Source organism: Cryptomeria japonica, chromosome 3 (genome assembly GCF_030272615.1).
Source record: "Cryptomeria japonica chromosome 3, Sugi_1.0, whole genome shotgun sequence".
NCBI classification, from domain to species: domain Eukaryota; kingdom Viridiplantae; phylum Streptophyta; class Pinopsida; order Cupressales; family Cupressaceae; genus Cryptomeria; species Cryptomeria japonica.
Window position 1 is genome coordinate 759,083,211 of NC_081407.1, and position 17,297 is coordinate 759,100,507.

Here is a 17,297-nt window from a genome sequence, read left to right on the forward strand (position 1 = left end):
ATCATTAGGTGAATACCTTTCAGGAAGTTTTCTATTGCCTCGTATACTATCAAACAAGTTGAGTTGGAGGTTCTTCCTCATCTTCTGAATATTCAAAGTTAAATGAGCTCTCCTCAACTTATTGTCTATCTAAGGGTCTTAGTTCAACTTTATCAAGCATATAATTAAGTTGAATTAGATCATCCTATTTATTTTGTTAAGGATTCAATGTAATAGAAGGCTTATTTTCTCTAAAGATAAAACTTCTACTATATTTGTTCTTTTGTGCATCAAGATCCCAAATCATGTATCCTTGCACACCATGACTATATCTAATGAAGATACATTTCACAACCTTGTTCTCCAAATTTGCTTGATTCTCCTTTGACACATGTGCATATTCCTTGCAACTAAAAGCTATAACCTGTTTTAGTAAAGGCTAGTGGCCTAATCATGCCTCTCCAAGTATCTTATATGTAAGAGCTAATCTAGGAGACTTGTTAATTAGGTAGAAAGTAGTGACAATAATTGTACTCAAAAATATTTGGTCTAGACCAACACCTCTAGCATACTCCTATCCTTCTCCATCAATGCCATGTTCATTATTTTAGTAACTCCATTTTGTTGCGGGGAATAAAAGGTTGTCTTTTGTCTTAGAATTCCATAATGCTTACACAATCTATCAAAATCATTAAAGATTAATTCACTACCATTGTCAATCCTCAAATATTTTTATTTTTTTTTAGTTTACAACTCATCCATTTCTTTAAATATTTAGATTGACTAAATTATTTATATTAAATCTTTAGAAAATATACCTGTACGTCCTTCTACTATAATCATCAATAAATGAAATATAATGTGTGAAATTTTCAATGTAAGGAATATCTATAGGACCAAATATATTGGAATGAATAAGACCTAACATCACAATTTTTATGAGTACTTGAGTAGAATTAAATGGATTTTTTTCTTCATGAATGCAGTGCTCACATAGATCAAAATCAAACAATCAGTCAAACCTTCAACAAGGTTTTAATTTTTCAAGGTCCTTAGACATTTTTCTCCAATGTCGTGAAGTCTCTAGTTCCATAGCATAGTCATAGGTTACTTTGACTTAGAAGAAAGAGAACCTTTAGGTATCTAAAATCCATGATAATTTACTAAAGGTGAAATCCTCACCTCTTCCACTAAAGTAACCATAGATTTTCTTTTCAAAAATGTATTATTATACTCAATAGTTATATATATATATATATATATATATATATATATATATATATATATATATATATATATATATATATATATATATATATATATATATATATATATATATATATATAATGTGCCAAAATTAACACCTCTAGTAACCATCATACCACCTCCATATATATATATATATATATATATATATATATATATATATAATGTGCCAAAATTGACACCTCTAGTAATCATCATACCACCTCCAACCATTTTTCATCTTGCATCAAAAAATAATGCCTACACACCCACATCTATTTATTTCCTCAATAATCATATCTTTTCATATATTAATCATCTTGGTATTACATTAGGGATGAGGGTATTGTGATTTAACCCTTATCATCTTGAGTTCTATTATGATATTTGATTATCTCAATCTATAAAACTTATCTATCTTTTCTTGAATTTACTCAATTATTGATCTCCATTCCATTAATTTTTTTTTATTATATGTTCCTACCCTATACATGTCTTGATATAGTCCTATATTGGGCCTTTTATTTTACTTTCATGGGTGTATTTAGCTATGGAGTGTTTCATTACCATTATCTTGATTTTTCTTGTCTAAGATTAATCATACACTATATGAACCCATTCTCATGGATTCCACATAGGATCATTTATTATACTTTCAAGTGTATTTCTTTCCTATTAAAATCTACATCATCGTTATCATACCATTTCTAGGAGCAATGTTCCTATATTTTATGGAAATATATCCAATCCATTTTTATCCTTCTTATGATTTGATCATCTATCTATGGTTTCTATATTTTAAGTCTATGATGATTCTATCTACTTGGATGTTTATGATTGGTTTTTGATTTACCATATTTATATGATTATAATTATCTCATAATATATTTCAATGATAATATATTATATGCCAACATTAATTATTAATTTATCTACTAAGATCTTCATTAAAATAATTCATCTTGAGTTAATAGACACTCATGAAATAATTAATCCTTTGTAATATAATAATTCATTAGAGAGTAAATGTAAAAGAAAAAATTTGGAAGAAGAATATTCCTCATTTATGGACTATAGTTTCATTTGTCATTTGCATTTAATTTATGCATGTTTTAGAATGCTACATGCTTAGATATGCATAATTCATAATTTGAGATTCAAATGCATCTCAAAGTGGTGTCAAAATATAATGGGGAAAATATTATTATTGATGCATTTCACCATCTACTTTTGTGCCTTCTTTCAAGATATTATTTTATATATTTATAGACATAGGAATGGTGAATTTTGTGAATAATTTGTTAAGAATTGCGTGCAAATATCACTTATATGCAAATAATGATTAAACAGAGGAATAAAAAACACATAAATAATAACAAAGATGAGACAATTTTAATGTGGTTCATCCAAACTTAGGTTATGTCCACCAAATAGAGAGTAAAATATTATTATCTAGTAAATCAAATTGATTACAACTAGCAATCCCTTGCAACTCAATACTACTATAAAATACTACAAAATTTCTGTATGGAAAACCCTAACCCTTAGCCATTTTAGAAAGACTTATGTCAGCTAGAAAATTAGGGTTACAATATGTCAACCAATAGAAAAATAATATTCGATGCCTTTATAAAATAATAAAAGTCGGTTGAGCTTTCAGGGGCACTGCCCTTGAAAACCCCCATAGGGGTGCTGCCCCTGAAAACCCCCACAGGGGTGTTGCCCCTCAACCCCACCTTATACCGCGAAAGGTAGCGCTCTAGGGGCGCTGCCTCAAACCCCCATTGAATAACTTGGGGGGAAACCATGCCAAAAAAAGTGTGAAAAATTAATCTTCGAGTCTGTTTAGGCTCCATATAACAACACAATTATGTGTACTTACCGAGATTTATTGAGATCTATCACCATTCTCATTACTTATCCCCTTGATTATGCACATGCAATCCAAGTAAAATTGACATATGTATCTAATTTTTATATTTACTCTAATTTTGATTTATAATCCAATTGCATTAAACATTGATCCAGCCTAGTTACATTTAACCCAATTCATATCTCTAGGTGCAAGGTCATCCTTGCAATTATTATTTGAACCTCTTTAATTTAAAACCAAAATTAATGTTATGTAACTAGCTCCATCTTATACTTTTGGTCTTAGATCAACTTTATACAAATCTTCACAATTTGGTGTTATATATATATATAAAGACATTAATTGCATTCATTTTGATGATGAAAAAATTTATTACACATTTGTCATTTATTTTATGTACCAATAGTAATCTACTAGGGACATTCAAAGGAATAATTATTAGTATTTGTCATATTTGATCCCACTCATCCTAGTGCATGTGAATCACCTAAAAATCATTATGGAACTCATGTGCATATCTAAAGCATTGTTTTTGTCAATGTACTTTTAATGTCACTAGATCAATAAGAAAATATGATAATATGATAGAGATCATTATTAGCTATAAATATATTTATGAAAAATCATATAATAGTATAAGATTTTAAAAATTTGACTTTGCAAATATAAAGTTTGTTCATAGATATAGATCAGACCCAAAATAGAAAAGTGTGACCCACTATATACAAATATATCAAAAACATCTTTATGATACACAAATCTTATTCTCTTCATCAATCATCAAATATTTTCCAATCTAATTAATATGGTTATATTAATATCTATTTTACTTAATCTAATCTGAACCACTCCAGCAATTCAATTTTTAAATTAATTAAAACCGTACCATTACATTTAAGTAATTGACATGAATTAACCGCTCAATTAAACCTTACTTTTCTCTTCAAAGCTTTAGGTCCCATTTGATTTATTTCTTAAAGATGCTAGATACATATAGTCCACGATGGTAGTCATGTCACAAATTACGTCATTAGTGGATGTACATCCCACTTTTCATTAGTTCCCTAAACTTTAGTTCTATATTAATAAAAATATTAAACGAGAAATCAAACTCAAATGGTCACTGTAAGTCCCGTGGAAGTGAAATATATTAACCATTGTCATGTACAATAATGCCTGGTGCCCACAAATTCACGTACAACTCTTAAGCACAGAGAGCCATACAAATACATTATTTTCAGTTGCAAGCAAGATAATAGACACCATATTGACATGACCCTACGCCAAAACGCTTCTAATTTGAGAAAAAGTAGACTGATATATTCCAATTTTGTACAAGACTGAAGATTCTCAACAAACATAAAAAAAAGTAACTGATACTAACAAACTTTAGTTATCCACGATCATATTGTCTGGAGAAAAATAGATGCATCATTCAGTCCAACCATGCCTGCCAAGTTAGAGAATAGAAGGATTCCTAACAGTTTGTCTGGGATGCAAGTATTTTGGTCTAACAGCGGGAACCTTTTATGCAGGTGAGAACACCTGACGTTGCAGTGATAGAGCCCACAATAGAGGATGGTCTTGCCACCATACTTGAAGCTTTGGCATAACTTGAGGATGCTCCAGCTCCTGATGCTCTGAAGAACGCCCCGTTTAACATCAAATCTCCCTCTGATCTCCAATTCCAATTCCTCCATGTACCTTCTGGTGCATTTTCATGCTTTGTCACCTGCACATTACCCATACCATAACTGTTCTACATCCCTTGAATACTAAATATATAAGAGACATGAGTTGTATGGCATTTTACCTCCTTGAGGAATCGATTGTCAGGGGCAAGGAATCTGTTGCCTTGGCTGTTAATGGTGGGGTTTGCACTCCCACCGATAGCGTACATTTCCCAGTGGGTGTAATCATTGTTCACCACATGGAAGTATCCATGTCGGCATCTGCATCACAACATTAGTATTTTTTAAGATTTAGATAGCGAGCTGAACGGATAAACTTTAGCAAGTGGTATAGCGGGCGTTTGGAAAGGAATACAGAGTTCTACTATTTTTATTCAAACCTGGGCATACGCTGAACAAGACCTTCTCCAAAATGGTTGAATGCGATTGTTGCTTGCATTTTAACGTCTTGGGTATATTCGTCACTGTGTCCCAGGAGCATCACCTGCAAAGAAGCTGTAAAGATTTAATTCGAGCAATCGTTTTTTTATCGATAAATTAATAGCTACTAAAATTGTTTTACGTTTATGCCTGTCTGATAGTGGGTTTTTAGTACTCTGCTCTAAGATCCTGTCAAAAATATACAATTGTGAATCATAAACAAAGAAAAATAAAATCATGGCAGAGGAATCGAGCAGTTGAGGACCTTGTCATGGTGAGTGAAAAAGTTGTTTGAAATGGTGATAGCAGTGGAACCCATGATGGCATCGATCAGTCCATCTGCGCAGCTTGACAATGAACAGTGATCTACCCAAATTGCGCTTGATCCAAAGATGGAAATCCCATCTCCATCACTCCTGGTTCTATACCCATAATGGGTGGGTGAGCTCCTAACATTTGTATTTCCCGCAGGTTTACAGTCATGAATATGTACTCCATGAATGATGATATTGGTCACATACTGAATTGTAATGCAAGCTCCATTTGCTATATGAACGTTTGCGCCTCTACCATCAATAGTCTTGTAACTGTTCATTATAAGCTCTTCCTTCAGTTGGATGACCATGTCTCTCTGGAAAATAATCCAGAGAGGCTCGGTTTGAATAACAGCGTGGCGCAGAGTGCCGGGCCGAGGATTGACTGGGTCGTCGTCATTGGGATCTGTAACCACATAAAATTTGCCCTGCTTACCTCCAATGGCGTTTTTGGCAAATCCGATGGCACAGTCAGCCAGCCTCTTTCTGTTATTAACCCAGTTGGGATCACATCGCCAACAGTCATCAATGGGGTTTCCCGTTCCACACGACAGATAGCTCAGCTGCCTTTTCGAACTATTCAGACTCCTGCAGAGTAGCTCTTGAAATTCGTTAATAATCCCAATTATCTTCAACTTCGAAAGAAATTAGACAAAACAGCACTAAATCTACACCAAAGAAGTGTCGTAAAAAGAGCTGAAATAGTTATCATATGATTAAAAAGCACTGCCCAGAACTGATCAGATCAGCATAGATAGCAAAGGAGGACCGTATTATTTCAATAATTGAATTGGCTGTTCACTAATAAAAACAACTGTGTTGCTGTACAGTTCATATACAATATGCAGTTTTTATTATGCATAAAACTGATGATAACAAAATAGAAAAACTAAAAACTAAAAAACAAAATGCATGCATTTGATCATGAATCAATCTTCAACGAGTTTTTAACTGAGATATCAGCGATTTGTTCAGATGTAATCTTTTATCTTTCAAACTTATGTTCCCTTTAAAATTATATTCTCACTTTGTTGTTCTATAAATCTTTTCGACAGCACATTTTTCGTACATTGAATCTCTCTCTGCAATAACATATATCAAATATCCAATGTTATGACGATATGGGGGTTACAAACTTTGTTCTTTAATTACCTGCCGCATACCAACTAAAAAATATTATAGAAATTGCAGTAAAGAAATAACAGAGCAACAGCATAAGACTAAATAGAAGCATGTTTAATATGATTTTCAATTTTGCATCAGCCCCTAGTATATCTAAACCTTATTTTCACATTAGACTCCAAAATTGATAAGACATGAACTTTCATTTCGTTCATTACCTTTCTTTCATGCTCTAAAATTTCTTATATTCTAAAGCAATTCAAAGGGGACATGCTTACCTTTCTACCATTTGAACTACAAGCTCCGGCTTCTCAACATGATATTTAACACCATTTTCAGGCTTCGTCATATTTGCAGAAGTTCCAAATGACTTGGCCATTACTAAGTGGAAGGAAAAAGCAACTAGAAAAAGCAATGGCTGTAAGGCTTGACTGTTGCCCATTTTGGATGAGAAAAGAATTGCAGTGGTTGTATGATATGTAATGTATTTCGCCTCTATTATATAGAAATCCAGCCTTCGTAAAATCTGCAGGAAACGGGGAATCTTGAGCCCCACTAGTTGACAATACGGTTAAATGCACGTTATGACGTTCCTATTATTACGGTGGTAAATCACATGGATCGCATCTAGGACATGGCGGATAACCTTAACATTACTCCAACATAATACCAATAAATTATAGCAGATGTTTGACTTATTTGTCGTGAACAAAACAACAAAACATAACAGAACTTTTCTTAACATTTTTAGGCCAAAAATACAAAAGAAAAAGACAATATGGGCAACTATATTTCTTGGTAAAACACAATAGATACCAAATTTCAAGGAATATTTTGAGTGCATTTTATTTTTGTCTACTTTCAATAGTGAGCTTATGTTTCGTGGTTGTGCACATGATACGAATTTCGAGGACATTGACAATTGATATCACAATCACAACAGAAATTTGAAAATGGTGCAGGTTCTTCTCTCCTTCAGAAAGGAAATCAGTTTTCGTCCCCGAAGGAAATTTAATCGATTAATTTATTGGGATATGACATTCAGTTCGACCACTCGCGGTTTCACATGAAGGGGACTAAAATGGTTGTCAACCTTACCCACGTGCATGTTGTTGGCTTAGGCAAACTTTAAGTCGGGAATAGATGATTCGAGGTCGGTGGCTATGTTTTTAGTGGAATATATATTTAATTTTATATTATAATCATATATTTTAATGAGTCATTTTACAATAGTAGAATGAAGATTGTAAGGTTGTGTATGTAAAAGCAAGTGTTACGAGTGAGTATTTTTCTTTATAATATTGTAATAAAAATATTTGTTGTAATTTTTAATTATTTTAATTTTTCTTTTTAGACTACAGTGAGTGGGTAAACTTTTTAACACGACCAATGACGCTAGCATGACAGGTCCTTCGGTACCACATGGGTTGGGAGGAGACTAGACCTCGTCACCTCGCGCTTCATTAGTGGAAAATTATATTAATTTTGAATTATTATTCTTATTCTTCATTATAGTGAAAATATACACTTTTCTGAAGAATATAATCCTAATTTAATTATGAAATCTATATAATTATAATTATAGTTATAATAATAAAATTAATCTTAAACAATTATTAATTATTAGTTTAAAATTATATATTATTTCAATTATATTTATATAATACTAATTACAATCGATTTTAATAAAATAACTATTAGTAATTATTAAACTATATAATATAAACGATAAAGTGAAAATAGGTATTTTTTAATGACTAGATGAAAAATATTTAAATTTATGATTAAATGTTAGAAAATTATATTGTATATATTAATATTCTTTTTAAAAAATTATGATTTTCAAAAAGCATTAATTAAAATAGAATGATTTTAGAAAAAAATTAGGCAAAATTATAATTATAAAAGATACATGGTTTTTCTTTTTTAATAGAAATATTTTTTTTTGTAATAAGTTAGTTTAAGTATTTGTTTAAAGTTTTTTTTATTTAATTTAAATGGTGTGAATAAAATCTTTTTATCAATAAAAAAATAAAAAATATTATTTAAAATAGACATTTATTTTTTAAATATAAAGAAATCTAAAACAATTCTATAATATCTATGATTCCTATAAATTTGGTCTTATAACCTCAATTTTTTTTATCCAATCATAGATTAAAAAATTATATTTTAAAAATAGAAATCTCAACTTCATAAAAATTAAATTTATTTTGAAAACAAAAATAATAATCATTTTGATTGATGCAAAAATAAATGATTAATTAGGCTTAAGTGAATATTGCACCTTTTTCCTTGTCCAATTGTAATAGACCTTTGATCATTATAATTTAATCATAATATAAGTAATATTCTTATATTTAGAATTTTTTTTATTTTTTGTAAAAAATACCAATAGATATCAATATTAAGGAAACTAAAAACATATCACCATCAAACTCAAAAACAAAAAAATCCAATTTCTACTTTTCAAAAACAAATATATCTAATATTTGCTTTATATGTGGGTCAACTTTTTGTTTTTCTTATATGAATTGTGTTGGCCACTTATACACCCTACTCCATTGTAGAAGATGTGTTGGCATAATAATAAGATAACAATAATATAATAATAATAATAATAATAATAAAATGTAAAGGTGAGTATAAGATAATATAATTAGATAATAATATCATAATAAATATAGTGCTAATATACTAATAAAAATAAAATTATACACATAATTAATATAATATAACAATAATAAAAATATAAGTATACACTTGAATATGATAGCTCTCGACATTTGTAGATAGATTTATTTAAATATTGGTATACTAGCAAGTAAAATAGGAAATAGCTATGCACAATTGATTAAAGTTTTAAATTAATTATGTACTTTATTTGAAATTTTGTAAAATAGACAAAAGGATGAGACTACGAATTTTCGGACTGCAAGTGGTCGACTATAATTTTTGGAGGCGATTGCAGAAACAAGGCAACTGAGACAGATGACGTGGACACCTATGCGTTGATGTGGAGGAGTTAATCTCCTCCACGCGGTTTGCACTCTCTATCTCTGCTCATTTATTACCTACTTTAACTCTGCTTAACTTTCCTTTGGCAATTAAATGTACTGTGTTTGCGTCTAGACCTAACCCTCCTTCGCATCCTCCTTGGTCGCTCGTGTGACCCAACCGTTGTTCCCAATGGAGCCAAAATCAGATGGCAGTGCCATTAATGGCCCTAGCTCTGCTGGTCAGACTCACTCAACCCTAAAAAAAATCATTTGCTAAGACCGTCACTCTGCCTGCTAATGGAATCCACCCTTGTGCGTGATTTCTTAAAGCTCCTAGAGGTGAATGACCCAGTGAGGAAGGTAAGTGCCCTAGCACTGCCTTGAACTCCTTCTGCATTTCGCTAAATGATGAAATATTGAAAGAAATTGCTTCGGAAAAATCTAGGTTAAGTGACACTACCATTTTCTTTGCTTGTGTTGATATTGAAAAATGCCCACCTAGAAAATTCTTAGATGATTAGTTTAATAATCTCTGGAATTTGACATTAGAGCTTAAGATTTCGTTCTGTAGGCAAATACAAAAACGCCTTTATATTATTTTCTTTAACATTCATGAATCCCAGCTTGAAGCCCTCAAACGTCAATATTGGACGGTTGAGAACACTTCCTTTTGTGCCCTAGCCTTGTCTCCGGAGGTGGTTAATGAGGAAGTTCTTGCGCTATCCTCCCCCAGATGGGTCATCCTTAAGGATGTCCCTTCCTCTGATGTTTTCTTCCCCAACTAATGGAGCCATTTGGAAAAATAATTCAGGTTGATGAAACTACCCGATTGGTGCCCAACCTTGATGCAAGAATGCTTATCTCTATTAAGCCTGGGATTGACATCCCTCCATTTTTAAACCTAAATATTAATGAGGATACCTTTGTTTTCCCTATTGAAATACTTGGAGTATTGAATGCATGTTTTCTTTGCAAAAAAGAAGGGTATCTTTGAAAGAATTGTTCAATTATTAATCGCAGAAAACAAAAAAATAACATTAATCTAGCTGAAATATCTGAAAACCCTAACACTGGTAAAGATCCAAAACCAACTAGTCTTCACTCTATAGGAGAAGATGCTTCTACCGCTGGCCCCAACCCTGTTGAATTGAATCCAATGCATATTGACAACACAACTCTGGTATCTGAACCCCACATCCCTATTTTTGATCCCTCAAAAATTCTCGGGGACTCGCCTTCTGACTGCTTTCATACGGTCACCTCAAGGAAGCGAAGATGAAAAATTACCCCTCAACGCACCTTGAATCAAAGCCATTCTAGTGATTAAACTACCAACCAATTGGCGGGCACTAGCAAGTACCCCGTCCCTACGAATAATGACATACCAATTGCTTCTCAAACCCCGACCACTTATGTGGTTAAAAATATGGTTAAAAACTTGGAAAAAACTGATCGTGGTGCTAGTGATGCTAGCATGAGTGATAATCCTGCAAAAATGATGCTAAGGTTTGGGACTCCCAAACGAATAGACTCCTCATCATCTGTAAGGGCTTACCCCTAATGTTAACACCACCAACCCCTCGTCAGCATCTATGCTCAATGAGATAGAGGACAACCATGTTATTGAAGTTATTTATGCCAGTACAGGTCTAGAAGACATTAAGTCTAGCTCAACGCTCCTTGGCTTTCCAGGCTCCCAGGTGTTTGGGTTTGACATAGGAGGAAATGCAGATGGTAAGACTAAGCCAACTGAGTTTAGTGAGGATGGTGATGACCTCATGAAAGGATCCTCCATGGCTAAGAAGAAAGGTAGACCTGTGGGTTCCAGGAATAAGAAAAAGTCTAGAGATCAATGTGGTCTCCCTAACAGTCCCTCTTAATCTCTTCTCTCATGAAATACATCTCATGGAACATTAGAGGCCTGGAGTCACCTGATAGGAAGTTTGTTATTAAAAGATTTATGAACTATCACAAAAATATGGATTTTTTTATGCTTCAAGAACTTAAAGCTGTTGGGTTCTCTCTTGACACTACACTTGATTTTATTTGGAGAGATGCAATCAAAATATGCACCAATCACCCTAAGGGAAAGGGTGGAGTTGGTCTTCTCATTAACCCTAAGTGGGCGAATTACATTAAGGATAAGGGTGTCTCCCCATGTAATAGAGTGGCTTGGGCTACCCTAGATATTAAAGGCTCTTGTTTTGGCATATGCTCCATATATGCACCTAATGATTACAAGGAGAGAATGTCCCTCTAGAATTGGTCGGCATCCCTCTCGAGTATCCCCTGGGTTATGGCTGGAGACTTTAACATGATTGAACACCAAGATGATAAGGTTGGGGGTCTTCCTTATGAATGGAAAAGTCTAGAAAAACCTCACTAGGACAGGTTTAAGCAACAAATGTAGTTGTTTGACCCCCTTGAGGGCACCAAATCTGATACCTCTACCCTATGGTACACTTGGTGTAATTTTCAGCAAGGCCCTAACTGAATCTACTCCAGATTAGACAGGTTCTATGTTAATGATGACTTCTTCTCCTTTTCCCCTAACCACTTGGGGAACATGGTGGCTATCTTGCCAGTAACTCTATCCAACCATTTTCCTATCATAGCTATCATTAATACTAGAAACTCCATCTCCAACAACAATTCTTGCAATAAGAAGTTTATCCTCAAAACCTCCTTGTTGAAAGACAAGGATGTCCTAATTGCCATTAAAATGGTTAGACTCTTTAACATGCAGCCTCAACATCCCCAATCCCACACTCTCAGATGGAAGAGGAACATCTCCTCTTGGCAGAAAATATTTCAAACTATTGGCTAGAAGAAGCCAAGGATTTCAGATGTCTGGAAAAAACTCTCACTCATCGACTCCACTCTTTGGAACAAGAAATCCAATTACAACCCTCCTCCCCTACCTTGGGTGAACGAGTCTCTCAGGCTAGAGACATCCTCAGAAAACATCAACAGATCAAAATCAGGGGTGCCTTCATTAGAACTTGTAATCACTGGCTCAAATTTGGTGATAAAGTCTCCAAAATTTTCTTTAATCTTCTCAAACAAAAGTGGACCAGAGAGAAAATTGATAGAATCACGGTAGAGGACAAGGAACTCCTGAATATCAATGATATCAAAGAGCAATTCGAAATGTTTTATAAGACTCTCTTTACCTCAAAGAATAATGAAGCTTCGAAAGATGCTAGAAATAAATGTAGTAACATTATCCCAAAAAGAATCTCTAAGAATGAAGCTCTCCTTCTCAAGGCCAAGATCTCTATGCAAGAAATTGTTGATACCATCAAGGCTCTCAAGGATAATAAGGCCCCAAGCCCCGATGGAGTTCCTGTTGAATTCTACAAAATCAATATTGAGTGGGTCACTAATGACCTTTATGACATATACAATGAAGCACTTGATATTGTCACCCTGGGGGAGTTCATCAATAGGGGTATTGTTAAACTTATCCCAAAAGAAGGGGACAAAGCCCTCATAAAAAACTAGAGACCAATTACTCTTCATAACGTCTCATATAAGATCCTAGCCAAAGCCCTAGCTTCTCACCTTGAGAAGATTCTTCCCAAGTTCATATGCTCTATCCAAACTGGATTCATTAAGGGCGGGTATATCTTGGAAGACCTTGTCACTAGATGGGAATCTATGGTATGGGCCAGGACCTCTAATTAAGACTCCACCATGTTCCTTGTTGACTTTGAGAAAGCCTATGATAGGGTGGAATGGGACTTCATCCTTATGATGCTCAAAGCTTTTGGTTTCCCTAGTGAATTATGTGACTATGTTTGAATCCTCCTCAAAGATGTCTCTGCCCTGATTGAAGTCAATGGGACTCTCTCCCAGCCTATTCCTCTCTCTAGCTCCATTAGATAGGGTTGCCCTCTTGCCCCTGCTCTATTTGTTATTGCCTCAGATGCCTTATTCTATCTCCTAAGAGATGACACCCTATCTCCTAGAGTTCATGGTATTAAGATGTCAGATGACTCTGAATTGCTCAACATTCAATTTGCTAATGATACCTCACTCTTCCGAGAGCTCTCTAGGCATAAAATTGACTCCCTCAATAAAAAACTTGACACCTTTGGTAGAGCCTCTAGCACCCAAATCTCCATCTCCAAATCCATTCTTCTTGGGTGGAAAGATAAACCACTAGACTGGCTTCAACAATTTGGATACTCATGGGGAGGACCTAATAAAATAGTCAGATGCCTGGGTATCCCTTTCTTTGTATCTCCCTCTCTTAAAGACATGTGGATTTGGGTCAAAGAAAAGATTGATAAAAAGCTTAACAAGTGGAACAATAGGATTCTCTCCTTGGCTGGCAGGATTCAAGTCTGCCAGAAAATCCTCTCTTCCTACAGTATATACTACTCCTCTGTTTGGATGTTTAGTAACTACCAAGTTTTTGAAATCGAAAAATCTATCAGATGCTTCCTATGGTCTGATGGCAAGGGCAAAAGAAAGGCCCACGCGGTCAAATGGATTTGGTGCCATTTAGATAAAAAACTTGGTGGGATGGGTCTTAAGGATCTCATAATGAAAGGAATCTCCCTCGCTGCCAAATGGATATTCCATGCTCTGGAAGGTCAAGAACCCTGGAAGATTCTTGTCAGAAACAATATACAAAATGGTGTCCCCAAGGTTGCCAAATCTTGGAAAGCCCTCCCATTTAGTGATCTGGTTGCAGGCGATTTCTCTATGTCTGTCCAAGGCACCTGGGTGTTTAAGTCCATTTGGAAACCTTGGGAGCATGTGCGTAGACTTATTGACAATTCTAGCATTGATTGTAATAACACTCTCCATGGTGAGAGATCGATATGGTGGAATTTCTATCATAATTCTAAACCCCTTGCATTAATCCAAGGATTCTTTGCTAGGTGCTGGTATAATAAGGGTAATAAGTATCTTATGGACATATTGGAGCATGATAATCTCATCAGCTGAGAGGATCTTAGTAATAAGTATGTGTCCCTGCCTCGCATAAGAGAACCTACAATATGATAAAAAATGCATGTGCTAGTTTCAATCTTCCCATAAACACTCATGTAGATGCTCACAAATACCTCTCATTCCTGTGGAAGGATGGCTCCCCCCTCTCCAAGATCAAAGCTAAATCTATTTACAAATTGCTCAACCATGATACCTCGATGATCGATCATGTTACCTCTCTTTGGTATGTTGATTGTAATCCATCTGCATGGCAGAAAACCTTTGAGAAGCTATGGAAATCTCCCATCCCCCCTAAGATCAAATGATTTAGGTGGAAACTCATGCTGGATAGTCTGTCTATTAGGAAGAAGTCAGTTGCTTATGACCTATGCTCTGTTTGTAGGAAGCCTAAGACTGTACGTCACATTTTTCTTGACTGCATTTTTGCTAGAGAGGTTTGATTAATGTTTGGAATTTCTATTACTGAACATGTTTGTACTCTTGATATTGTTATTGGTTTCATTCATGGACTTAAGAAGGATGCTAACCTATTCTGGCAAATTATCTCTTCCTTCATACTTTTGTTTATTTGGAAACTTAGAAATGAGGAAAAGTTTCAAGGTAATGATAGGGCTCTTACTAGTTTTTTCTTAAAATCACACATTATAAAAATTGTTGTGCAGGTATGTTTTTTGATGAACGTCGAGAGGGAAAAGCTATTACGATTCCTCAAGGACGTCCATGCAACCATGTTTATTTATGAAATGCAAGATCAATATGAATGGGCTAGGATTGTAGAGAATCAGACCGCCTTCGATGATGCATTGAAGAAACTGATCAAAGAACTCCAAGATAATAGAGGTCCTTTCTTTAACAAGTCAGAGATGTTTACACAGATCCTGGAGTGAAAGAAGGTGGTGTGGATGGAAGGACCACAAGGCTGGACCATGTGGTTGGAGAACCAGGATGAGATTCTCCATTAGTTGCCTTATGCTGCTAGTAATATAGCTATAAGTAATCCTTAGTGATTCTTTTTTGGTTAGTGGATGACAGTATATGGTTACTCAGATAGTCTTTTTGTTTTCACTGCTTGATGGTTGAGGCTCTGCCTCCCTTGACCTCTTTTGTATAAACTCTCCAATTTTCGGTCTCTTGATTTCTAATACAATTTTTTTTTTGTAAAATATCTCTTAAATCATAAAGGATAAGTAAATAAAACATTCTTTAATAAAAAATAAATAATTCAAGGTTGATATCTTTATGAACATTTTAGATAAATGTATTTAATATATATTTAGTCATTTTATCAATAATTTTTATTTATTTTTGTTCGTGGAGTTATGTTTGTGGTAATACACTTGTTTTAATTTTGTAACTTTTTATTATATTTTTTAACATATCAATATTATCTATTTTAATATTTTCTACTTTATTTTTACCCTAAGGTCTAATAAATATAAAATATACTTATATATTACTTTAATTAGTTTTATTTATAGATTGTTTTCTATATTTAAAAATAAAATAAAAATTAATATGTAAAAAATTAAAAGCCAGTTCTAAATAGTTTTTGTTTCATGATCATTATATTAGGTGCTTCTCTCCCTACTACTATAACTTATGTCTCTCGCTATAACTAGCATACCTATACTTTATAAATAAAATTCATGTAGAAGACACTGAGAGATATGAAATTATAAAAATCTTTAACATTCAACTTATTATTTGTTGCAAACAATGGGAAATCACATTGCTTCCACCAAATCTACATGGTAGTCCCAACCCCAACACAAGTATGATGAACAATCTAAGATAACCAACAAAATATGGATAATAATATTAAATTCAAAGAAATTAAACACAAATCAAAAAAATCATCTCGTAACTATCTTTATTAAATGCCATATTATACTAAAACCATGTCTACAAATGTCTAGTCTAACTCAACCTCTTAGAATATGTTTCAAGTAGAACTTCTTCCTAAATAGAAAATAGAAATACTACCACAAAGGCACTTTTCTCTCTATTCTACTATATCAAACTTCTTGCTAGTTATAAATCTAATTCCGAAAACCAATGTAATACAATAATAACTAAATATAGCCCATAAGATTTGTGCCATCAAATATATAATGTCTATAGCATAAAAATAAGTTTTCCTATACTCCTCTATTAATATCAACCTCTTTGTATCCTTTTCCAAAATTAGTATTGACCACAAGATCTCCAAAGATAAAATAAACCTCAAATTCAAGAAATGTGCACCTACAAAATAGTCCCTAACGTCCTTCACTCAAGGTATATCTATACCCCTTTTGTTTGCCCCTTCATTACATCTTGACTTGTCATCCTTTTGAGAAACCATTAACCCAGTTATAAACATTGACATAATTTTCTTTTAGCACAATAGGTTTCATAAAGTGCTAATGTCAACCAACTAGATCTAAATAATAAAATATTTCTTTAAATATAATAAAACCATATTCACAACATTATCCCTATCATCCATATGTGGCCATCCCTTCCAATGCTACACTCTTATATCTATTAGACCTAGAATCCACTAGTGTCAAATAAGATAAAAATTTATCCATGTGCATGTGTTTTTTTTTTAAATTTCTTTGATAATACAAATGATACAAATGTTGTTCTATCAATGGGCTTTTGGAAATGGGTCTCACACCCTTTGTCTCTCCACCCTTGGACTCCC

General features: G+C 33.6%; 1 protein-coding gene across 1 annotated transcript; it reads right to left on the reverse strand.

Annotated features, from left to right (window-relative positions):
* Positions 1-4,183: 4,183 nt before the first annotated feature.
* LOC131049425 (pectate lyase) lies at positions 4,184-7,098 on the reverse strand. Its single transcript, XM_057983482.2, has 5 exons — positions 6,923-7,098; positions 5,474-6,110; positions 5,169-5,272; positions 4,911-5,049; positions 4,184-4,829 (listed from the first exon to the last, which is right to left on the reverse strand). The coding sequence occupies exons 1-5, from the start codon at positions 7,084-7,086 to the stop codon at positions 4,608-4,610; spliced, it is 1,266 nt and encodes a 421-aa protein (XP_057839465.1). The 5' UTR covers positions 7,087-7,098; the 3' UTR covers positions 4,184-4,607.
* Between the last annotated feature and the right edge of the window lie 10,199 nt (positions 7,099-17,297).